Consider the following 24,406-nt stretch of genomic DNA (forward strand, 5'->3'; position numbering starts at 1 on the left):
CTGGTGCTGAGAGTTTTGAGTTCCCTGTTCCCTTATACCCCAGGCCCTCTCCAAAGGGAGGGGAGGAGACGTCAGAATCCTCCCAGTGGGAGTGCTCTTATAGTACTATCATTACCCTCCCCCTTTACACAGAGGAAACTAAGGCTCAGAGAGGTTCAATGGACAATAGGTAGTGGGGGCAGACCTAGGATTCAGGGCCCCGTGACTCACAGTCCAGTGCTCTTAGGTCCTCTGGCTATACCCTGAGGTCGTCTTAAGCAGGTTAGGGGGGAGTGGTGCCATTTCAGGGCCTACCTATCCGCCAGTGCTAACTAATGACAGGTGTGCCTGCACACCATTTAGGCTGCCGGCACACCACCCAGCACAGATGCTCCTCATCCACCCCGGGTTTCCCGGGCTACAGGGCAATGGGGTCTGGCTGACACTTCTCAGTGTTCCACACCCAACAACCTGCATCTATTCAAAAAGGAAATCTGGAGCTGTGATTGTCCCAGTTACTTGCATGCCTTGGTTATTTTCAGAGCCCTTTCCTGTGCATGATCTCATGTGACCACCTGGTCAATGTGAGCGATAACTTTGATTGGCTTTTTGAAGATTCCTGGGTTTCCAGAGTCAACTTTGGTCAAACAAGATACCCCCACGAAGGGACAGGAACTTTACTGGCTCACACCTTGGGAGTACTTGGCAGCTGGCTGAGAATCAGGCCCTGAGAAGTGGGGAGTGGGATTGGAAGAGGTTGGAGAGGATCCAGGGGAGAAAGAAGGATGAGAAAGGGTGGGGGAGTTTGAGGCCCCTCTCAGCAGCTCACCTCAGTTTTGCAGAAAGAGGTTCCAGGGGAGCCATTCCCTGCTTCCCCATTCCCACCAGAGACCAACTCTGCCCACAAGCCAAAAGTAGAAAAATCTAGAAGACAAAGAGAAGTGACAGGAGAGATGGGAAGAAATGATAGAATAAACCAACCATCAGAGGCTCTTCAATCTTAATTCATTTTATTCTACAAAATGCTACTCAATTGAAAGTGGAAAAGCTAACCAAAAAAAAAAAAAAAAAAAAAAGGAAAAAAAAGTTCTAATATGTTCTTTCTTCCATAGCAGCAAGCTTTTTCTAACAAGCTTTCTTTAGTGCAAATACTGTAGGCTTGTATTACAGTAAAATAACAAAACAAAACAACAGAACACCACCAGAGATGCTTCAGAGCAAAGCTACTCCTCAATTTTCAGAACTATACAAAGATATTTGAGCTCATGGTCCTGCCTGGAGAGGCCTATTTAGAAGTCTTTCCAATGGGACCATTTCACCAATACTTTAAAAAAAAGGAAAAAAAAAAAGGTGCTCAGAAAGATAATTAAATTCCCCGTCAAGTTATAGGAATCTTGTACAACTTTTTTTTTTTGCCTCAGGATTTTATAGCAGTCTTTACTCCACATCATCGACATACCTCAAATACAGATGCACAAAGCTTATGATTGTCCACTATATACCAAAATACTATATATACATCTCTCACTGCAGGAAAAAACACCCTGATACCTATTCTTTATACAAAGGTGAAAATTTTCTTCCTTGACATCAAGTAACCACAAACTAAAATAAATGGAATAAACTTTTAATCATACAGAGAAAACAATTTTTGAGGAACAGGGCAGGATCTTTCCTTATGTTCTCTTACAATGTAGACTTCTTGGTGACTACTGTCCCCAAAGGAATGACAGTCCATCTTTAAAAACAGAACCTTTTTATACAGTTTATACAGCACAAGTCACAAATCATTTTAGAAACAAACAAAAAGCATCATTAGCCTAAATTTTTTTTAAAATTGTAAAGAAGAAAGAGAGGGAGAGAGGAACTGAGCATTTTAATGCTATCTTTTTCTATTTGGGCATGGTACAACACAAAGATGTAAACATTTAAAATAAATAATAAAATAAACGTCAATTTCTTCTCCGCCTCCTGTTCCCATACCCCGCTCAAAATTTGACCCAGCTCCTCCTGAACATGTCAGCATTGGAAAATTAAAACCCTCTGTTGATGTATGGCCAAAATACTAGAAGCATGAGAAGGTGTCAATTTAGTAGTGGGATGACTGGGTTTCTTTTTTAAAAGCTGCAGGAGGACATGGGCCTAGAAACACCTAGAAATGTACACACACACACACACACACACACACACACACACAGAACTTGTCAATAAATAGTGAGATGCTGGCTTTTAAGATGAATGCCAAGAAGACTCAACAAGCAGAAAGTAGCAAGATACCTTTACTTCAGTTTTCGAAAGAAAGGTACACACACCACATATCCTATTGGTCCACAAATTCTATAAGGACTCAGGTTACCCCTCCAACCATCTGAAGAATGCAAAGGAGCAAATCCCAGGGCAAAGAAGTTGAGAGATGGGAGGATATTGTAAGGGGTGGGTCTTTGAGAACAAACCTCGGACCAAAGGCAATCTTGCCTTGGATCTTTGGAGAAAGACCTTCTCACCTCCAAGTGCTTTTGTGTATCCCTTACATGGGAGCCTTTAATGAGGGAAGTCCTCATCACTTAGTCTCATTCTAAAGAGGGTATATGTATAAAAGTGCCTAACGCAGGGCCCGGCACATAGTAGGTGCTATTCTTTGCTTCTTAAAGAGGCCACGTGGATGTCTGATCCGGGAAGGAAATCAACCTGGAAGCTAAAAGGTGAGATTGCAAGGAGCACTACTGGTCCATCAAGGAAAGGGGGAGAAAAGACCCAATGCCTCCATGTTGAGCTCCTCCTTAAAATGGAGCCAAGCGGGAGCAGAGGAGACTCCCTTCCCCAAAGCCTGAGAAAGGGAAGCAACAGCCGCTGACGGCCCTTGGCTTTGAGATGCTGTGGGACTGCCCATGGTGGACACACCAGGCCTTTCTCACAAGCGGAACAACGATTTCTTTCCGAAAACTTCCCCAGTGAATCCGAGTTGGCTCTGGTGATTTCCTAAGCTTCACCTGGGATCTCCTCTTTCCTGTGTCAGCAGCTATCCCACCCACCCGGTCAGGAAGAGGACTAGTCCCAGAGAGGCCGGCCAGGGCGCCAAGGGGACCGTGTGTTTCACAGCAGCCTGTCAAGGAGTGCCTGCCCTGTGCCATCCCAGAGCTGCCTGCAGCCCAGCTGGAGTCCGCACCAGCTGCCTCACGGCTGGGGACACGGGGAAAACACAGCGGTTCCCAGCCCAGGCACAAAGGCCCGCTGCAGCTGCTCCCTGAGCCAGCTCTACGGGGGAGGAGGCGGCGGGCCTGGTGTCCGGCATGAACTTGCAGAACCAGCCAGAAGTAACTGAGGACATGTAACTGTGAGTCAGGTGTGAATATTCAGCCTTCCCCGATAACCTCTGGCTTTGGAGAAACCAAACTACCTCCCAGAACAAAGCCAGAGGGTCCTGAATAGAAACACAGCTTGGAGGCCTCGAAAGTCCTGCGGGGCAGCCGGATTTTTTGCTTTCTGCTGGTCCCAAAGCCAACACAGAACTGAAATCTGAACGAAAGCCAAACTCCATCTCAAGAGCATTACAGCCTGGCCCCAAGTCACAGATCAGGAGCTGCCTTGGGATCAGTGCAAAGAGGGGCACAAAGGGATTTTGAGAAATAAAACACCAGAAAGCAGCTTCATTTAAGAAATATATATATATATATATATATATATATATATATATATATATATATATATATTTATGCAAAAAGAAGCAAATAGCTCCCAGTTGGCCACAAACACCACTTGAGATGATTAAGCCTTTCAGAGCTGAGCGCATCCCCGTTCTCTTCGCCTGTCTCCTGGCTGCTTTGATTAATGTGAAGCCAGAAACCCAACTGCCCAATCTTAACAGGAGCGCTGCTCCCAGAACCTCTGGGAAACTGGGAGGGCAGCATCACAGCCAAGGAATGTGGGAAATAACATCGTTAAAGCATCTGGGAACAGATCCTTCCTTTATCTTTCAGCCTCCTCTCTCTGTGTGCCCTGTCCCTCCACATGTCACTTCCAGTCATAGCTGGCTGCATATTTCAGGCATACAGCTGTTCCATTCTGTGGCTAGTGCTCAGTAAGTGGATGATGGACATTAAACAACAGCCAGAGTGAGAGGCCTGGCTGTTGAAGGAACAGGTGAGCAACTGTGTCACTCTTTCTCCCTCTCTCCTGAGTCCAACTTTGAGATTTAATCCCCACTAGGTTGATTTAAAAGAATATCCATATATTTTTAAGTTATCACACGATGATCTCTAGAGATGAACCACAACAGCGAGGTCTCCCTCAGAGCACTAGCCCAGCAGAGGCCAATCCTGGAAGATGGGTGGGAGCTATGCCCTGGGGAGAAAAGGGCTCAGAGAGGTGAGGGGCAGGGACCACGCTGAACTCTGCCAAGCTGTGCTCTTGGGGAGGCAGGAAGACCCCCTTCCTCACCCCCCAAGCCATGGGAAGGGGGCAGCTTGCTGGCAGTGGGAAGCAACACATCTCATCTCTGATTTCAGCAGCCCCCAGGAATGGCGCATAAGCTGCAAGCCACAGCGACAGCTCTGGGCCAGCTGCTCACAGCTGGCTGACGGACCTGAGGAGCACAGGGGGACGAGGCAGCAGGGGAGTGTAAGAGAGAAAGCACTAGATCCATCAGGCAGCAGGTGACCACAGAGGGTAGAAAAGGCCTGGCACCTCACTGAGAGGCGAGAAGCAGGTACTGGGGCTGCTGCGAGGCGATCCCCACTCCAGCTGCCTCCCTCCTTCCTCCCCCTGCCTTTCCATCCATAGCAGAGGCGCCTCTGAGGCCTGGGGAGGGGCCACACAGCAGCAATCTGGGGAGGGGCCAGGCCAACGCTCATTAAACCTCCATGGGTGGCGTCACCCTGAGATGCAGGGTGGGGGAGGGCGGAGCCTGCAGGGACTTGGGAGTGATGTGAGGTTCCTAGGGGTGCCTCCTTGGTCTGGAGAGAAGGGTCCAGGGGCAGAATGGCAGGGCAGTAATTACAGGAGACGTCTTACTCAAGATGCCGGGTGAAGGGAAGCTGGCTAGGACACCCTTGTGGCTTGTTGGCACTATTCCTCGCCTCGTAATTAGGCGTTTGGCAAACCCAATCTGTGCCCGAGCTGTCTCACTCATACCCTGTCTTCTGGCCAAGCCGCTCCTCCAAAGGCCATGTCTGAGGATGGGGAGGGAGGGTCCTCCAAGCCTCCGTGATGGCAGCATCTCTGTGAGAGCTCATGGAGCCCTGCTGCTGGTTCTGGAGATGGTGGTGGGCTGGGGAGTTTCAGGGGAGGGAAGGTTCTGTATTGCACATTGACTGTCCCCTTCTGGACAAGCCAGCCCCAGCAGAAGAGTCACTTGCTGCCCCATCTCCAGAAATGAAGAGCTTTAATATTCAGACCACCCAGATGAAATGTCATGGTGAATTTGATAAAAACCAAGAGGAAGTAAAATTGACACTGGGGGAAGGAAGGGGCAAATAGAGGGAAGGTGAAACCAAAAGGCACTGAGCATGCTTGGTGGGGCGGGGAAGGACACCATCACTCCAGAGACATGTCGTAACAAAGGGACAGGAACGGTCCACACCAGCTTCAAGCTCTTCAGAAGCCAGAGAGATGCCGGAGTCCACCAAACGAAGTTCTCCAAGGCTTTTCAAGAAACAGGATTTGCTTTGCCAGATGAACAAGGGAGGAGGTCCCATGACTTTCAGGTGATCATCCAAGTCCTCCAACGCCTCACCACCAAATCCCCTTGGGTCTCCCAGAGCCAGGAAGCTCTCCAGCAGGTTCCCCCTCTTGCTCTCACGGCCCTGGAGTGCTAGAAGGTGCTGGTCCCTGGGAAGGAGGCAGTGACGAGGACCCCTCTGGGAGCTGGGTTACAGAGCCAGCAGAGTTGGGGAGTTCAAGGAGTCTGATGACTGGTCCCCACTGCTACTGCTTCTGCGGTGGGCCTTGGAGCAGGACTCGGAGGGTGAAGCGGGCGACTCCTGCTCCAGGACGCTGGGGTAGGTGAAGACGAGGTTCGAGGTGCCTGGAGTGATGGCAGGAGTGGAGGTCACCACAATAGGGGTGTGCAAGGGCTCCTCCCCATAGAAGCCCCCAGCAATGCTGATGGGCTTGATCACGGAGCGCTGGGACTTGTCCAGCCCTGCCGACGAGGACGAGGGGCTATCCTCTTCCGGGGGCTCCTGCTTCACCACCACGGCACCCACTCCTCCGCTGCTCCCGCTGCGCAGGGGCTGCAGCCCGGAGGCTGGGGGAGACCGGCGCTCCTCGGGGCTGATCTTGCACACAGGCCCGTGGGCCACCAGCATGAACTCCAGCTTCTCCTTCTCCTTCTGCAGCTCGGCAATCTCCTTCTGCAGGCCTGACTTCTCCTCCTCCAGCTCCTCCGTCTCCTGCAGTGGGAAGAGGGGCATGTGAGGGACAGTGGCAGGGGTGGGGAGGGGGCATCCAATCCCGGTGAGAAAGGGAAAGCCAGCCATGTCCTCAGAGGACTGACCATGAAGGCAGCCAGCTCATACCCCACTGCCTCTGAGCCACCTGGAGGTTCAAGATTCCTTTTATTCCCAAAGCTTCAGATTGAGAAAGGAGGGAAGTTGGCTTAGAGGAAAGGTGAATTAACCACTGTGGCCTCCATGGTTGAGCACTTCCTTTGTGCCAGGCACCGTGTTAAGCATTTCACAGGCATTATCTCATTCAATCTAGCAGCTTTTTAAGCGGGTATTTCAGCAACCCATTTGGCAGATAAGAAAACTGAGTTTCCAAGACGTTTAATAATTTGCCCCATGTCACAGAGCAAGCAGACAGGGTAGCCCAGATTTGACCCCAATGTATCTGACACCAGAAACCATACACTAGTACGCTCTTCTGTCTTGGGGCCAGGATGGCCCCCTGGTACCCCTGCAGGGTGAGTAATAGTGAGATCTGGCGGGGGAAGGGAGCCCAGCATGCGCCCCACGCCTCTCTCCTTCTCAGACCTCCTCACCCCCATCCAGCTCGCCCGTGGACACACACTCAACTCTAAGCTGCATAACAGTGGAGATTTCTGTCTGCACACACACGCCTAGGACGGTGTGTAGCTTGTAGGAAATGCTCAGTCCATCCCAGTCGGATCATCAGTGCCCCTCTTCCCTTTTTTGTTCTAAGTAAAAAGCATGTTTCAGGACTCACAGAACCTGGGAGAACATTCAGTTCAGCCCCTATGCTTTAACAGATGAGACCCCTGATGGCCTGGGCAGGCACGTGAGGACGGCAGGGACCCACTGGAAGAACCTCACCCCTCCTTTCACGTCAGCCGGAGAGACAGCAAAGGCACATGGAGGGTGTTGTTACGGAAGACAAAAAGGAGTGTGTCACCGCCCTCGTCCCCACTTTTCCCTAACACAGATTCCTGTTCAAGAATGAGCTGACACGGGCCAGAGCTCTGGTAAGCAGAGTACAGCATATTCCGGAGTGAAAAAAAGTTTCCATCTGTCTCAAGGGTCTGATGAACGTCATGAGCTTCTGAGAGGTTTCCTGTGGAGGATGTGGCTCAGGGGCCTGCGTGGCTGGGTCGTGGGGAGGCGGGGGAGTAGGGTGTGAGGCTTCTGAGCGAGGGAAGCAGAGGGGCCTCGGAGGGCAGGCTATTCTGGGCTGGTGGGAGGAGTACCCTGGGTAGACCCGGGGGCGTGGCTCCTCAAAGGGTTCGCAGCGTGGAGGGCTCTCCTGGGGGAATCTCCCATGGAGTGCTGATCACTAACAGATCCACCTCCCCTGGCGTCCGAGAACCCCCACTCATCTTTCCCAACTCTATCACCTCCATGGGACATTACTACCAGCACCACAGAATTCACACAGTGCACACTCAAGACCCAAGAGCGAGGGCTCCAGATGGACAAAGGGAAACAGAAGCAGGTGGATGGTAACTGGGAGGATTAAATAAAGTAATGGGATGTGCCAGGTAATTATGATTTCCAAAGCACCATCCTGGCCAATCATTGTAAGGACCACCAACAGGGTCTCCCTCACCTCCTCACTTTGAAAACATTCCACCCAGGAGAGTTACTCCTGGCTTTGGGCTTCCTCCGCATGGCAGACGGCCCCCCTGTAGGGCTGGGCTCTGGAGGGACTTACGTGACGTTGGTCAGGTCAAGCTTTCGAGAGGGAAGGGCAGAGCCATGAGCCCCCAGGTGTGGGCAATTAGGCAGCAGGGGAGAATGACTCACGAGGGCAGCGTGAGGTACCAAGGTGACAGCTTCAGGCTCATAGCAGAGGCGGGGAATGCTCCTGTGCATGGAGGTTACGAGAAAACCCCAAGATAGTACAATTCAGCTGAATGTAAGCCATCCCCAAGAGACCCAGAGAGCAGAAGACCCTGCAGAGGTGAAGGGGCTCAGACAGCAGGTCTCCTCGCTGCCCAAACTAAATTTCTGAAGCAAGGCTGGGCCGCTCATGCTGGCGGCAGGCATGGGGGTGGCTGGAACCTTGGGAAGTAGCCCTGGAGGGGGCAGGTCTGGGCCTGCCCTGCCCAGGCCTGGCAATGCGGACACCCTCTGCCATCCCTCACCCGGGAGGCCCAGCTGGCCTCAGTGCAGGGACCACTCAGGCCCAAGAAGCCCTTCCAGGTCTCTCCCTCTGGGCCCGGGCTGTTGCTGAAGGCCAGCCCCCTCCCCTAAGTCCCTTGTTAATCAGGGCCGTGCTAACTCAGGGGTGAAAGGAAGGAATGTTTGTCTCCACTGACTCATACATTAGACCCTAGGGGCAAGGAGTGGGGAGGGCCAGGAGCCCTGGGGTTCCTGCTCTGGGCCCCCCACAAGTGCTCCCACCCGTCAGAGCTCCTCACCGCCTGCAGCTTCTCTGTCAGCTCCCGGCGACGGTTCCTGCACTTGGCTGCCGCCAGCTTGTTCCTCTCCCTCCGGATTCGACGCTTCTCTTCCTCTTCAGGGGACAGCTAGAGCCAAGGTCGAGGATCACGGTTAGGCGGTTAGGCTCCAGTACATGGTTCACCAGCTTTTTGGTTTTTAACTGCATTTTAAGTAGGGGAAGAAGCCCTCTGGGACTGAGGAGGGGAGGGAGGAAGGCAGAGGAGTGTGGCTGGGCTCAGAGGTCCCAGAACATGCAGCTCACTGCTGTCTGGATGCCGGGGAGGGCACCTGGAGCCGAATCCCCAGAAGGTGATGTCACAGGTTTGAGGAGAAAACAGGGCAGCCATGGTCAGGGGCTCGCCAGCCCAGGCACGACGGTAGCGTGTGTCATGTCAGCCCTGATTCGGTGCCAAGGCCCAAGAGGATGAGCTGGCTGCTTCCCCCAGAGAGTCCCCTAGTGCCAGCTGGGCCAGGCCCTGCCCACTTAAGCAGCTTCCTCCAAACTCTGGCTAATTACTCCTCCCCATCACCCTGCCTGCGCTGCAAGCCTCATTATCCCCATTTGATTAAGTAGCTGGGCCCAGAGTGAGAACAACCCAGGGGGGAATGTTCTGTTGCCAGAGGGAGTGCTGGGGATGCCACTCCACTCCCAACTTCCTCTGCCAGCCCCAGCGTGCCGGCTCCTCATTGTTCAAGCCCAAGGACTCACCAGGGTGCCTGGCACAGTGCTGGGCTGGACAGGACCCACAGAAGGACAGGAGCCCGGAGGTTCAGCAGGTGCCCACCACACCCACTCATTCAACCAACAAGCACATGCCAGGCACGGCTTGAAGGATTAAAGATTTGTCAGCAAACCAAATGAACAAAACTCCCCCTACAGAGTTTACAATCTAGCTCCTTACAGTGAGGCTGAGTAGGGGGCTGTGACTCAGGCCAGAGGGCAAGAGCTCCTCTGCTCCTCTAAGCAGGGCTGATGCCATTTGCACAGAGCCCCTCCAGGGAATGGCTACCCAGCCCCGCGCAGGCAGAGGTGATGTGAGGAGATGGCTGTGGGCCAAGACAGGGAGCAGTTCAAAAGGAAAGAGCACCCCATTCAGTTAACAGACACTACAGCACACCTCCTGTGTGCCAAGGGCAGTGCCAGGGGCTTAGAAGATTCTGAGGGAATAAGACCTGTGTCCTTGACAGACACATAGGGAAAAGGCTGAAGCCACTTTTGGGAGGGGCAAGAGAGAAGCTGCCCCAAGGATAGATGCTGCCTTGATCGCCAGCCACCCTGTGAGGGAGGGAGCCGCTCCCCTGACTGGGCCCAGGCCAGAGTCCCCAGGACACTCCCGGCAGCAGCCCTTCAGGTGTATCGCTGTGATGTCCCAACAGCAAAGCAGAGCATAGCATCGCTGAACCCCTCACCCCCACCTGCCCTCCGCAGCAGCCTCCAGGTGGGAGCACTGAGCCTGAACCCATCCATCTGGTAACATCCATGTTAGTCTTCAGGCCCCTTCCAAAGACCTGGTCTTAGAATTTCGCACTGGAGTCCTGGCTCCGCTCTCCTCCTCAAGCCCTGTCCTCTGCCTCCCCAGAAAAGCCAACGACTCTACAGTCTCTCCTCTGAGAGGTGTCAGGCAGCCTGGGAACCAAACACAGACTGGGTGAATGTGGAAAAATCACTGAACCTTCTGGGCCTCAGATTCCCCATTTCTAAAATGGGATTAGTAGGACCTGCCCTGCCTTCCACAAGGTTTCTGCGATGATCAGATGAGAGGCAGTTTGAGTCCTCTCTCAGCTAGAAAGTGCTAGAAAGAAGATGCGATTCACAGGTCTTCTCTCTGATGTTTTTTCTGAGTCCTGAAAGAATCCAAATTAACTGGAGACTCACAGTCCACAGACTCAGGTGCCCTGTTCTCTGCAGGGATCGGCTATGGGCTGAGATCACAAGGTCACTTGGCCAAGGCCCTGAACACTTTCTGCTCCTGAACCCATCTCACCCTGAGCCCAAGAGCATTCTCAGGAGAGCCTCACGGCCCCACCACAGTCCCGGGTTCAGGGCTCACCACGGAAAGCTATCAGCTTTCCCTTGAGGCCCAGCCAGCCACCCTGGTCCCTCACTGATGAGGGGCAGAAAAGACCGAGACCTGGCCCTGGTTCATTTCAGCTTCCCTTCCCCCTTGCTGCTTCTGGACATGTTTGGGCTCCCACTTGCCCTAGAAAGTCTCCCCCTATCTGTTGAGGTGTAGGGCAACCTGTGGGAGCTCTTGCCATAGGAAGTGTTCAGAGGCAGTGACAACAGGATTACAGCTTAAGTGTGTCAGCACCACCTATACCCACCCACAAGCCACACACACCCTCCCCTGCCCCCACCAAGTCACCACCACTGGCCTCAGAGGGAGCCTCCGGGGCAGGCTCAGGAGGAGAGCAGTGAGGCACCAGGCAGCTCCTGGTAACAGGCTCCTCCCCCTGGGGGAGGCTGGGAAGGCGGAAGTAAGTTTCATAGAATAGACCCCAGGGCCAGGAACCCAAAGGGCTGAAGTTCTAGGATGCTGCCCCTAAGGCTTCCTCCAAGCTGCCGGATGATTGTGTGAACTCCTAATCGACATGGGATCAAATGCTACTGGTTCTCTCCTTCCCTCTCAAAAAAGGAAGGAAATTCTCCAGACAGATTGTTTTAGGGCACGCCTAGGTGGTGTGGTGGGAAAACCACAGGGCTGAAGGTCAAAGGAGGTGGATTCCAGTCCTGGCTCTGCTACTAACTCACTGCGTGACCCTGGACAGGGCCCTTCTCCTTTCTGGGCTTAGCTTCCTCGTCTGTAAAATGGGTGCAGAGGGAACATTAGAAGAGCTGGTCTCCAAAGTCTTTCCCAGATATAAACTTCTAAATTTGGTGTGAGCTAGGTCCAGAAAAGAATGAAGAGCACATCTTGCTTTGTTGACCTGCTAACCCAAGAGTCTCTCACAAGCCTGGCTCTCACTCATGGGTCCCTTGCATACAGGGAGAAGCCAGCTAGCTCATCAGTGACTATCAAGCTTGGCTCCCTGGGCCCCCTAAAGGAAGCACAATTACAAAGGACATTAGGATCACGGCTACTGCAATATTTACAACCACAAGTACCAAAAGCAACAGTGAGGGGGATACTGGCCACTTGCCCCGGCAGCAGAAGCCCAACAGCAACTGGGAACTGAGTCTGGTAACATCTATTACACACACCTCCCCATGCTGCCCCTGCACTGGTCCCGCCCCTAAGAGAAGAAACCAACATGTAGCAAACACAAGGCCCAGCTTTGTCCTCAGAGGAACAGGGCTCCTGTGAAAGCTTCCAGTTTCTCAGAAAGCAGTCCTTGTAATTCTAACTATCCTGGGGACTGGATCCACAATTATCCACTGGGTACCATGTTTGGCAGGTCCTTGGATTGGAACAATGTGGGTCTGGGGATCCCAAGTGGAGGTGGTCAGTAGCTGGGATGAGGAGGGGTTCCAAAGCTGTAACTGAAATAATTCTCCAGGCTAACATTTCATTTGAAAAAGAGATTCTACTGCTAAAGTTTGTCCCTTCCCAGACTCTCAGTGACATGGTGTGGTAGATGGAGCATGGCATGGGGGGTCCCGGGGACTGGTTCTAGGCCACACTTCCCCACTCCCTTGCCAAGTGGCCCCAGATAGCTGTGCCCAGGCCTTGGCTATGTCATCTGTGAAGGGGGGCAGATGGGGCTCTTTAAAGGTTCATTCCCTCCTTTCTAGAATTATGCATGATTCTGATTTCTCTTTTGGGAATCAGGGGGCCATTGCTGCCCTGGCTCACTGTTAATACAGACGACAGGCCTTTTGAGTGTTGAGTAGATGCTGCCCAGAGGGCAGAGGCCCCGCCCCTTCCCAGCATCCTTCCCAGCCAGGCTGACTCCCGCTCAAAGCTGAACTCCTTGAGGAAAAAAAAGGCTGATGATATCTGACCTCCCCTCTCTACCACCCCAGACTCCAAAGACCCAGAGTCCCTGCACTTCTAGAATTTCTAGGCACTTGAAATGGGTTCCTGTCTTGAGTTGGAGGCCTGGGACATCAGTGTTGCAGGGGTGGGGGTGGGGGGGTGTATGGAAATACTTTGGGCAGTGCCGACCTAGAGCGGGCCTCTTTAGGACCACTGGGTGTCTTGTCTGCACCAAATACTGGGAGACAGTTAAGGACTAACCCAAAAAAGTTCCCGGCCAAGGTTCCTTGGCTGCTCGTCCTGTGGCCCCTCTGCCAAGGATCAGAGGACACCACTGTAGACAGGTCCTAAAAGTCCTGCCCACAAGCTGACGCCTCACCACTCACTACGTGCTTTTCCACCATGATCTCTTCGAGCGACAGCAAGTCCTGGCCAGCAGGACACCATCTCCATATTGCAGCTGAGGAAACTGAGACTCAGAGATTCTAAGGGACATGGAGGAGATGACAGAGCCAGGCCTGACTCGCAGGTCTCCAGCTCTGCCTCCAGTGATGAAGGCCATGTGTTCCTGGTTCCCAGCTCTCTCTCCTCCCCAGTGTTCCCAGAACATTGACCCCTGCTCCCCTCCAGTCTTCAGAAAAACACTCTGCGTTACAAGGCCCTGAAACCCACTGACGTGGCTCCTGCTCTGAACAGTACCTGCTCATCTCTCCTCCTACGGCCCACGGTGGTGCCAATGGTCTTGATCACGCCGGGTCTTGGGAGGGCCATATGTCCGGGTACAGAGGCCAGGCCCGGAATGGGGCTGTAGGGGTGCGAGCGGGGGTATGGGTTGGACATGGAGGTGATCACCGTGGGCTGCACCATCCACTGCAGGTCCTGGCTGGTCGTGATGGCGTTGATGGTGGGGATGAAGGCACTGCCTGAGCCAGGCATATCTACCCGGAATTTCTGAAATGAGGAGAAAAATAGGTTTGAGCCCAATAAATACAACAGAACAAGACAAGCAGAAAGTAGGGTCAGTACCTGGGGGACCAAGATCAGGATCCTGGGCGGGCTTCCTGCACAGCCAAGAATCAAGGGGATCTTAACTATTCCTGGGACACTCATGTCAGATCCATCCCTGACTGAGGTCCTAGGAACTCCACACTCAACTGGCTCAGCAAGGATGTGGTCACATCCCCAGTGACTTCTAGGCCAGATGTGGGTCCCAGCAGCTCACACTCAGTAGGCCCTCTCTGCAGCCCTCCAAGCCAGCTAAGCCCACCTCTGTAGGAGGGTAGGCCTCTCACCTGGACCTCCCAAGCCTCTGGGTCACCTGGCAATTATCCCCCAAGGTACCAGCTTAGGATCCCTTAAGGAGATTTGCACACCAACTGCTTCAGAGTGACAAAATGACCAGGAAGCTTATGCCTGCTTTTGTTACTTTTTTTCAAACAGGTTCCGGATGGGGCTGTGACCCTATCAGGGGGAGACCAGGTCCGTGAAAAGATGTCCTCTAATCCATGAGACTCAAAAGTGGTGGCGTCTGCTGCCAGAAGTCCCCTCGCTGTCCGTTCTGGACCTTCACCCGCATCACACCTGGGACAGACGCACTGTGTGTCTCTCTACCTATTTACACGCCGGTCTCGGCTCCCAGGCATGTCTGTGGGAAACCGTGGTGCTGCTAGCTCAGAGTTTTCTCCCTGTTGCTTAATTTCTGCCCAGACCACGTTGCAGAGCTCTCTGGAACATGCTATTTAACATATAAGATGATGACAGAGTACAAAAGCTAAAACGGGCAGCGGCCATCAGCAGTGGGCTTGCCCTCCCTGCAGGGCAGCTCCTGGAAAGCGAGGAAGAGGGAGGCGAGGAAGCCTCCCCCACCTCCAGCTTCAGGGGGAGCGCTCCCCTTATAGGACCCTCAGCCTCGGGCGGTTCCTGTGTCTACAGAAAGGCTCTGCAAATCCTTTCTGCCCTGAGCCGGAGGTGGGGAACGATGACAGCAATAATAACCAGCACCTCCTGAGCACTCACTAAATGACCAGTGCCATGCAGTGTTTATCCTAGATTAGCCCATTAATTCTCCCTCTGAGGTAAGAACTACCATTATCTCCATTTTAAAGGCAGAAATTTAGGCTTAGAGAGATTAAGTAACTTACCCAAGGCCACGTTCTAGTTAGCAGTGGGGGCAAGATTCAAACCCAGTTCAGCCTGACAAAGAGGCCAGATCTCTCGAACACAGCACCACGCAAGCTTCTGTAGCGCTGCTGCTTCCTGCCTCGAAGTCCAGCCCCAAGTGCTGGCATCCACCCCTACTGCTCTCAGAAGGAGCGTCAGTGTCATCCCAGCCAAGGGGTCTCTCACCCAGGAGGTCCCCCAGGTCCATGTGATCCCAGATGAAATCCTATTGACATCAGCATGGCTGTGACAGCATCCCCCCTATTCTGGCCCAATCAGACCAACCAGGACTAGAAGCACCCGCAGCGACGGCAGCTGCCACCACGTCTTTGCCCCTGGTGATGACATCTGGGTTCTTTTGTGCAAATAAAGTGAAGCTTAGAGTACTTCACTGTGGCTGAGGGAGCTGGGGACCCTTCCTTGCTCACTCGCTTGCCAGCTGCCTGACCCAGTCTGGGTGGTGGAATGTGGCTGCCCTACCTCCCAGTGCCCTGGGGCAACAGGCCAAGGGTATTCGAGGAAGAGAACTACTCCGTGCAATGGATTCTGGGATTCTGGGATTCTACCAGCACAAGGGGTTCTGGGAGTCCATGAATAGCAATGCCCAGTGCAATGAATGGATTCCAAGTCGCCTCCCAAGGCAGACAATTGGGCTTTTTATCAGGAGCTGACTGAAGAGCAGCAGGTGTATGTGAGTGTGCACATGTGAAGGAGGGCCGGGTGCAGTGAACACAGAAGGATCCAAGTGGGAAAAGATCTTCAAGGGGAAGAAAACGGACAACCAGGGCTGGCTGTGAGGAGGCGGAGGACTGAGAACACGTGAGCAGCTGAGTGTGTGCAGAAGCGCAAAGGCCCAGGCAGCTGTGTTTCCCTTGGGCTGCTGGATCAGGAAGGAGGGCGGGAGGTAGTCTGAGTCAGGGGACCTGGATCTGAAGCCACAGTGAATCCCTGAGGACTCAGTTTCCTTGTCTGGAAAGGGGGATACTAACACCAAACTCACTGCATAATCATGAGGATTAAATAAAAAGCTGCTTGTAATCACAGGCTATAAAATCATACCAGTCGTTCTCAACCCTGGCTGCACAGCAGAATATTCTGAGGAGCATTTTAAAATTGCCGATACCAAAGCCAGCCTCGCTATTAGAGTTCCAAAATCACTGCTTTGGGGTGGGGTTCCGAGGTAAATTTTAAAAACACCTGAGGAGATTTGAACATGCAGCCAGGGTTGAGAAATGCTGTAAGTGAGTGGAAGGTGGCATCGTCATCATCATCACCACCACCACCACCACCACCATCAGGGATCACCACAGTAAGTATCTGTGTACTCTGCATGGGATGGCTCCAGGGAGAATCACCAGCTTCCCATTCCTGGGAAGCACCCAACATTTTTATCCTGTTTCTTTCCCCAGGTCAGGTTCTGGGTTTGAAGGACACCAAGGCATCCAGTGCAATGGTTTAATGTCACCCTCTACTTCTGTTGGGGAACTGTCAGCTTTCCTTTTAGGAAAGCACCCAAGAAATTCACTCCTCATTCCACTAAAAAAAAAGAGAGCAAGAGAGCGAGAGCTCTGGTCTCAGGCTAGAGGAGGTAAGCAGCAAAAAACCTGAGGCAAAGCTTAGAGACTAAGATCTCTTAGGACTAAGTAGCTGACTCTCAGCCCCTCCCCGGGGCCCTCCAGTTCCCTTGCTCTGTGATGGCAGGTCTACAGAATGTGCTGCTTTCCCGGCCATCAGCCAGATTCCTTGCAGCAATGGCTTGGTCTAGACAAAACAAGACAGCAATAAAAACAAGGCAGTAGGTAATGACTGCCTCTAAATGCGTGTACAACGTGTTTCAGAGGGAGGTAAAGCCATCTGGATAACACACTGGCTCTAAACTTCAAGGAAAACAATGTCCTGTCCCCACAGGGGATGGGGGCTCTGATAAAGAAGGCTTTTGTCTCCAAGAGGAGCCTCTTGGAGACACAGACAAAAGTTTGAAATCTGACAGATGGGTCTTGTCTCAACTCCAAAGGTATTTTTCAGAAAGTGACACTGGGGTGGGACAGAAAAGGTGAGCCTAGGAGTTTGTGGTCCCAGGAGTGAGGCTGGCATTCTTCTCTGTCAACAGACCCAAGAATCAGTCAAATGTCGTGTTGGGGACAAATCATGGTTCTCTACAAACGGGTTGACACTGAACAGAAACCAACATAGGGTTTCCCAGCTGCAGGCATTGGGCAATTTGACCCCTGCTGTGGCACCAGGTGAGTACTGGGTGTCGGGGGCTACAGGAGGTAACCGGGGACCTACTTGACTCCCCCGGGGCTCTCCAGCCCCCTTGGAAGCTCCTCCTCCAGGGACAGGATCGAAGATGCTATGTTGGATGGCTGTGTGGTATCCAGCCTGGCAGAGCTTCCACAAATGCTTTGTTTAACTGTGTCATCCTGTTGACTTCTGGGTGGGCAAGAATGCCTATAAAAGGACAAATTGGCCCTGACCTCCTAGAGCAGATTTTGGCAAACTTTTACTGTAAAAGGCCAGATAGTAAGTATTTTAGACTTTGCAGGCCATAAGGTCTCTGTTGCAACTACTCAGCTCAGCCATTGTAGCGTGAGTGTGGCCACAGACGATGTGTAAACAAACAGGCGTGCCTGCACTCTCTTAAGCCTTGTTTACAAAAACACTTGGGCCATAGTTTGGTGACCCCCTGTCCTGGAGGATCGTTCTCATCTCTTATGCTCAGGTTGGGAAGAAAAGAATAAAGAGGAAATGAGAAAGCCAAAAATCAGAATGGTCCCTCTAACCCAGGGACTCAAGGATGGACTCTCACCAGTCAGCTTGGATCTCCGGACCCTGAAACTGGAGTTTGATGCTTTATAAGCCTTGTTGTGGGTCTTTGGGCAGCAGAACCTCCTTATCCTGAAGCACCCTGAATTTAAGGGAGCTGTGGGGCCGCTCAGTAAGTATGTGTGTCCTCCCACCACCTATGAGACAGACAGCTCAGAACACAGGGCCCCGAGGGCCACCCCATTTCATCAGGGCAGAGAGGTCCCTGCAGCCCAGCAGCCGCTAATTTGGGAGAATGACCTTTCTGAATTCTATAGGGCCTTGGATTCAGAAATAAGCGTCACAACCACATCCTTTTACAGAAAGATCTAGGAAGTAGGGTATAGGTTCCCATTTCCTACAGGTATGGACAGGGCAGGGCTTATCCCAGAAACTCCGGGGCTGGGCAGAAATGGTGGAAGTCAGGGCTGGTGTTCTGGGTGCGTCCCCCCAGCCAGGCATTTCTCCATCAGATTGATTCTTGACCAGGGCACCAAGCACTCGAGCCATGAACTCCATGAATACCTGTGACCTGTCTCAGCAGGCAGGCAGGAATGATTATGCACGTCTGGGAAGAGACTGGGTTCTTTCTCTTAAGAACCCCCTTTTTTAGGTTCCCAGCACAGGAAAAAGAAAAATTCCAACATCCCAGGAGACTGGCTCAGGGCAAGAGGAGAGGGAGCTTAAGGGCAAATGCTGCCTCAAATGCCCCAGAAGCCTCCTGTTGCAGTCCAGTTTGATTCAAATGCTCTATATTTTTTACCAAACTTGGGATGTTCTCCAAAGCTTTCCATAGGGAATTCAACCAATCTCCACAGATTCTGCACTGGACATCACTTTGACCTTTCATTCCTATCTGAGGAAAGCTACTTACATCACAATGGAAATGGTCACGAATAACTCATGATTTCCCCCAATTTTACAGTATCCAAACAGTATCTCAGGTAGTGTGCCTCCTGTCAGTTTCACTTGAAAGAACCACGTTATCCTCCTTCGCCTAATGGCCAAGATGAAGAACAAGAAGGAAGAAAAGAAAAAAGCAAGGAAAAGAAGGTGACTGATATGGAATTATCTGCCAGGTTCCCCAGTCTCTTTTCTCCCAGCTTTCTTTTGGCCAGGAACTCCACTCCAAAGCACAGGGGAATTTGCTCCACTCTTCTGTGGACCCCTTTTGCACCCCACCAATCCTTGGACAGCTTTGCACTCCATGGGAAGGGCATACCGTGTCATCTTCTCCACGACCACAGTAGGCGAGCATGGCCCAGTCACTGCCACGGGACAGGGTGAGAGAGAGTCCTGGACAAGAGGGATCTTACAACTCCCCTCTCCAGCCCAGTGAGTCGAAGAAGGGTAGAGTTACCAAGTGGGGTTTGGAACAGATATATTTGCCTCCATCAGGGCAGCTGCCATCATTTTGAAATGTTGTGACCGTCAAAAGATACCACCTACAGCACGGATGAGACAACTCCACAAAGTAATGACGTGATTTTTTTTTCTTTCTTTCAACAAATAGACTGGAAATACAGCCTCCTGAATTCTCAAAGTCAGTGTCTTTATTCCCGTTTAACAGAAGGAAAAAAAATCTAAGGTATAGCTGGCCAAGGTGCCTGCTTTGGTACGCCTTGTCTTGAAACCAACAGGACTTGGGGTTGCACTGCTTTGCGCCCAGTCAGATCACCCAGACCTCATACACCAGACTGGGTTCCTTATATGTCAGATCTTTGGATAACTCCCAAACATCAAATTCATCCTCAAAGGACAAAGATGTGTTAGGAAAGAGGGTTTTCAAAAAAATTTGCTGAAGGCAATTCCAAAGAGGGGGCGTTGTAAAACCTTCCTGAGTCTGACTAATAGCCACAGCATTCAAATAAGCATTTAGTTTCCTCAAGGAACAATTACAAAGGGGACAACAGTGATTTGGATGTAGAAGAGCTGGTGTGTTTGTATTGAGAAAGAAAAGAAAAAAAATTGAGGCTCCTAACTTTGCACTCACCTAGAATAATAAGGCAGGCAGAAATAAAATAATGGAAATGCACTCAGGGGTTTGGATAGGAAAATTCAGCTGCCACTCAGACAATGCATGACTGCTGTTTCACCCCATCCACTTTGATGAAAAAGTGACACTGACTTCCACCATCAAGAATCAGCGGAACAGACAAATTCCTGGGATAACATTTTGTTTGATCCTAATCTACATCTGTAAAATCAAGGGAGAAAAAAAACAAAAAACACGAGACCCTTAATATACACCTCCCACCTTCCCACCAGCTCTGAAGACCACCTCCCCGAACAATTCCCAGTGTCCTAATACAAACAACATCAAGAATATAAGCCTTGTGAATCTGAAGACATTGTGCTGGCAATGAACAGACAGATATTGAAACAGGGAAAGAAAAAAAGCACTACTTTTTCAACCAGATTTTATTTAGAACAAAACAAAATTAGAAAAGAAACGGCATTGTGAAGTCAAGCAGCTCCTAGTTAACCACTGTTAAATATATGACATTTATTTGTTCTGAATTAAAAGGAAAAAAATCCTAAGAATTCCGAAAACTCACCAAGTTAACACTCTCTGGGGCTGGAAAAATACATTCCCCAGACAGTCCTTCTAAGGATGTCCTGTAGGGGGCACTAGAGAGGTATGATTGGGGCTGACTTGGGAATCACAGTCATTTCTGGTAAAAGTTCTTTGATGTGAGGAATGTCCCAGCCTGGTATAGTTGGCAAAAGTTCACTCTGGGGAATTTTGTGTGTGTGTGTGTGTGTGTGTCTGTGTGTGTGTTGGAAAAGGATGGCTGCCAAAGAAGAGACCTAGTCTGGTATTCCTTGGTCCCAAAAAGGAACTATCCTCCTTGATTTATTTTCACTAGTTATCTGAGGAACAGACAAAATGGCAGCCTTGGAGAGGTTCTGGGTCTTGTTTTTGTTTTGTTTTTTTTCATTAAAAGGGGGCCCAGCTGATGAAAACAAGTTATGAAATGACCTATGTTTGTGTAACTGGCTGGATTGCGTAATGCTCAGGGCTTGAAACCGTAAGAGCGGAGCAGCCAGGCAGGGCATATATCTGGGAGGTGTTTTCCTAGGAAAGTTAGGAGAGACAGAAAACAACAACAACAAAAAGCAGCAGCCAGGAGGGGGAGGTGTGTGTAACTATTCGTGACAAATCAGAATCACCAATGGCCAACCTTTGAGATTAACACTACAACTGGAACAGGAAATATTTTTCATGCTTCAAGTTCCTGCCATATACAAGAACAGAGGTTTTAACAAAGAGTTACCTGCCCCCCCTCCCTGACCCCCAAGTCACTGGAACTTATGGCCGTGTGTTAAGATCAAGCTTCATGAAGAAAGAGAGAGGAGAAGAAAGTTCTAGGTTGAGTAAACAGCAGCAAACCCCTAGGAATATTAGACCCCACAAACAAAGAGAGCAGGAAAAAACAATATTCACTCACCCAAGGTAAAACCAGAGAACCCTCTTACACTGACTGGTCCCCTGAGATGCCAAAAAAGGAGGACAGCCCATCACTAACTTCCAGGAAAGTCTCCCCATAAAGGAATCTAAGAGCAGTAAAGTGATTACAGGTTTTATCTGGCATGTAATAAAGTTACCTTGAGCCCGGGTGGGGTCCTAGCACAGACTTGTGAAGTAACAAAAGCTTCTCACATCAGTCCTTAGGACCACAGGACAGCTCTGCTCAAAGTCAGAGAGCTGATGGAAAAACCCTCCCCTCCTCCTCCACCACCCCCTCCTTCTCCCACTACCCCCTCCCTCAGGAGTGGACAGGCTGAAAAACTTGTCCAAAGCGGCATTACCTTGCCAATCCCTCTGGTTTGAAAGGTGCCTCACTCAAGCTGCTGGGACGAATAGGCAGGCGTATATACAAGAACCCCGTTGCACCAGTTATTACTAATTGCAAAATCCTCATGTGTTACAGCATGCTAGGAATTAGCCAACAGCTGCTTTTTGCTTCGGTAATGAGGCCCCATTACACTCTGCTGGACTGAGTTCTCTTCCTTCTTCCTAGCACTGGTTTCCTGTCTGATTTTCTTCCAAAACAGGGAATTGCCTCTGCTCACATCCTGGGCTCAAAGCCCTAGTGACACAGATTATTCAATCGGGGCACTGATGTCCGGTCTGACTTCCCATCCAGGCTCCAGGGTCTGAGCAAAGCCAGGCGGCGAGGTTGTTAACGTTTCAATGATGACTGCCACAGAAACCACAGCCAAAGGAGCAGATGAGAAATCAAAAGATCCCTTCCTGATTTGGAGAGGAGGAGAGGGACATTTAGGGGGCTGGTGAATTGGAGAGTGAGGGAATGGGCATAAATGACTCCAACCCGTTGCCTAATGATACTTGGATTCAATACAAACCACCAGTGGGGCTGGAAAGCAAATGAAGTCAAACACTTTGGGACAAGATTTGAAACTCATCACCTTGGTGCTCATTATGAAGGGTGCCCTGACTGCATTCTCAATGCACAGCCTAGGTTCTCTACGGTAGGTGCTTATGGGGACACCAGGGCAGGTAGAGGGAAGACGGAAAAGCCATTCTGAGGGCTCACCAGGTACGGGGAGCCACTTTAGAACAAGATACCCCTCTTCAGATATCAAAGAGAGCCGTGTTTCCATTTTATTTTCCATCAGGGTCCCCCTCCCCATAAGCCCACCCCAGCCCCTCCTGGTTGGCGGGTTTCTAGAGGCCAAGGCCACGGCCTTACCAGAGCAACTCTTGCTGTGGCTAACTTGGCTAGAGACTGCGCAGAGCCTGATCCAGGCGGGCTTCAGGTTCTAGCCTCCTCGTTTGTTAAGCCAGCTCCCACAGGAGCCTGGGGTTGGGGGAGAGGGGTGCTGCTGCTGCAGAGGGTAGGCCCACCAACCAACTCATGAGCAGCACCAACCCAGCAGCACCGTTCTGGTATTTATTCTGGTATTTATAGACGCACAGATCGAACGCACAATCCCTCCAGTGCAAACCAGTCCGCCTGCTTTAGAAACAAGTTGTTTTTCGGCTTCCAGAACCACCCAGGAGCCTAAGCGAGGTCTCTCCACCACCCCCTTCTCTCTGCAGGCGTCTTCACCCGAGGTACTCCCAGACCCCCGAGGCGCCCCTTCTGGTGGCAGTGCAGGCTCCTTCTCCGACCCTAACAGGAGATGGATGGGCGCCGGGCACATAGACGCAGCCCGAGCCAATCAAGGCTGACCTCCTCCTTCCTGACCTTCGCACCTGATTCCCAGAGCGACAACCCTCGCCCTCCCTCCGGATTACATGAAGAACCCCAACCATGTTTCCGAGTCCCCAACCTCTTTTAGAAATTAACTAAGTCCTATGGAGAACGGAGGAAGAGAAGAGGGCTTTTTCGCAGGAATAAGGTCCCTGGACGTCGGGATAAGCCCGTGGGTGCAAAGATTTTTTTTTTTTTTTGGTACACCACTGAGAGAGAATGGATGAGAATTCCTGGGAAAGGAGGTACAGGTTCCTGGGCAGGGGGCCTGCAATTCCCGGAGCTTGGTTGGATAAGACGTAGTGTGAAATATGGGGTTTGCCGGCTCTTCCGCCCACTCGCCGCTCCAGTTTAAAAAAAAAAAGTGTTGGCTGGGGTCAAGGGGGGAGCGAAAGGAGGGGTGGGTAGGACAAGACGAAAATCCAGAACTTACAATGGTGGCCCGTAGGAATTTTCTCGCCAAGCCAAGAAAGGGAAAAGAAAGCAAAAGAAGCAGTGGCGCTAGAGGAAGGCAGGGGTCCGCCCGCGCCGCCAGGTGCACCCGGGACCCGCACCTACCTGCTGGCCGCCGCCGCCGCTGGAGTAGGACTCGGCGTGCGCAGGAGAGCCGCTGCTGCCCCGGGACGAGGTGTCAAAGTTCCCGGGATAATCCTGGTACATGATCCGCGGTGGGGGCCCGAGAGGAAACAGGGTGTTTTTCTTCCCCCGCCCTCGCCGCGGCCGCGCACCGGCTGCTGCGCTCTCGCTCCCTGCCGGCCGCGCCTCTAGTCTTCGCTCCCGGGCTTCTCTCGCTCGGCGGCGACACCCCGGGAACAGTGACCCCCGAGCGCCGAGCGCTGAACTTCTTTCCTGCTCTATGAGCGCCGCGGGACCAGTTGTCCACCCGGTCCCTCCCTCTAAAAAGTCCGCACGTCCCTCGGTCCCTCCCCCGAGCGCGCCCTCCTGCCCCCGCGCGCAATCGGAGCCCAGCGGGACCGCCGGCTCAATCAAAAAATGGAAATTAAAAAAGAATAGTAGCCCGGCGAGTCAAGCCTGCAGGTCTAGGGGGCCCCGATTTCAGGGCAAAAAAAAAAAAAAAAAAGAGTGGGGGCGAAAAGAAAGGCTGCCCGCTTGGAGAAACTTCTATTTCCTCCTTTTAGAAAAGGAGCTGAGAATAAACTTCCTGTGGCCGACTCGTCGCCGGAGTTTCGAGCGGCTCGGACAGTTGACTAGGAGAAGAAGGCAGCCTGCGCCCGGCTCGCGCCCCGTGTGGTTTCAGCCGAGCCGGCGCGGAGAGGGACGCGGTCCCGCTCCGCGTGCCGCGGCTCCGGCGCCCAGACCTGCACCCCTTCCCCGGCGCCCGCTCCCGGACGGGCCCGCCTCGCCCGTCCGCGCCTCTCTCTCTCCCTCTCTCAGTCCCCGCCGAGCGCCGCTTGCTTGCTCGCTGGTTCGCTCGGAGACCCAGCGCTCTGCCCGAGATGAGTCACTACAATGGCACGAGTTCAAC

At 52.0% G+C, this 24,406-nt stretch overlaps 1 protein-coding gene across 2 annotated transcripts; it reads right to left on the reverse strand.

Annotated features, from left to right (window-relative positions):
• Nucleotides 1-1,590: 1,590 nt before the first annotated feature.
• FOSL2 (FOS like 2, AP-1 transcription factor subunit) lies at nt 1,591-24,406 on the reverse strand. 2 transcript variants are annotated; one of them, XM_010991266.3, is made up of 4 exons: nt 23,479-24,406; nt 13,433-13,684; nt 8,795-8,902; nt 1,591-6,368 (listed from the first exon to the last, which is right to left on the reverse strand). In XM_010991266.3, the coding sequence occupies exons 1-4, from the start codon at nt 23,578-23,580 to the stop codon at nt 5,847-5,849; spliced, it is 984 nt and encodes a 327-aa protein (XP_010989568.1). In that variant the 5' UTR covers nt 23,581-24,406; the 3' UTR covers nt 1,591-5,846. The 2 variants fall into 2 exon arrangements, with proteins under 2 accessions (XP_010989568.1, XP_031322649.1); XM_031466789.2 differs by lacking the exon at nt 23,479-24,406 and adding an exon at nt 21,512-22,321.

This window comes from Camelus dromedarius, chromosome 15 (assembly GCF_036321535.1).
Source record: "Camelus dromedarius isolate mCamDro1 chromosome 15, mCamDro1.pat, whole genome shotgun sequence".
Classification (NCBI taxonomy): domain Eukaryota; kingdom Metazoa; phylum Chordata; class Mammalia; order Artiodactyla; family Camelidae; genus Camelus; species Camelus dromedarius.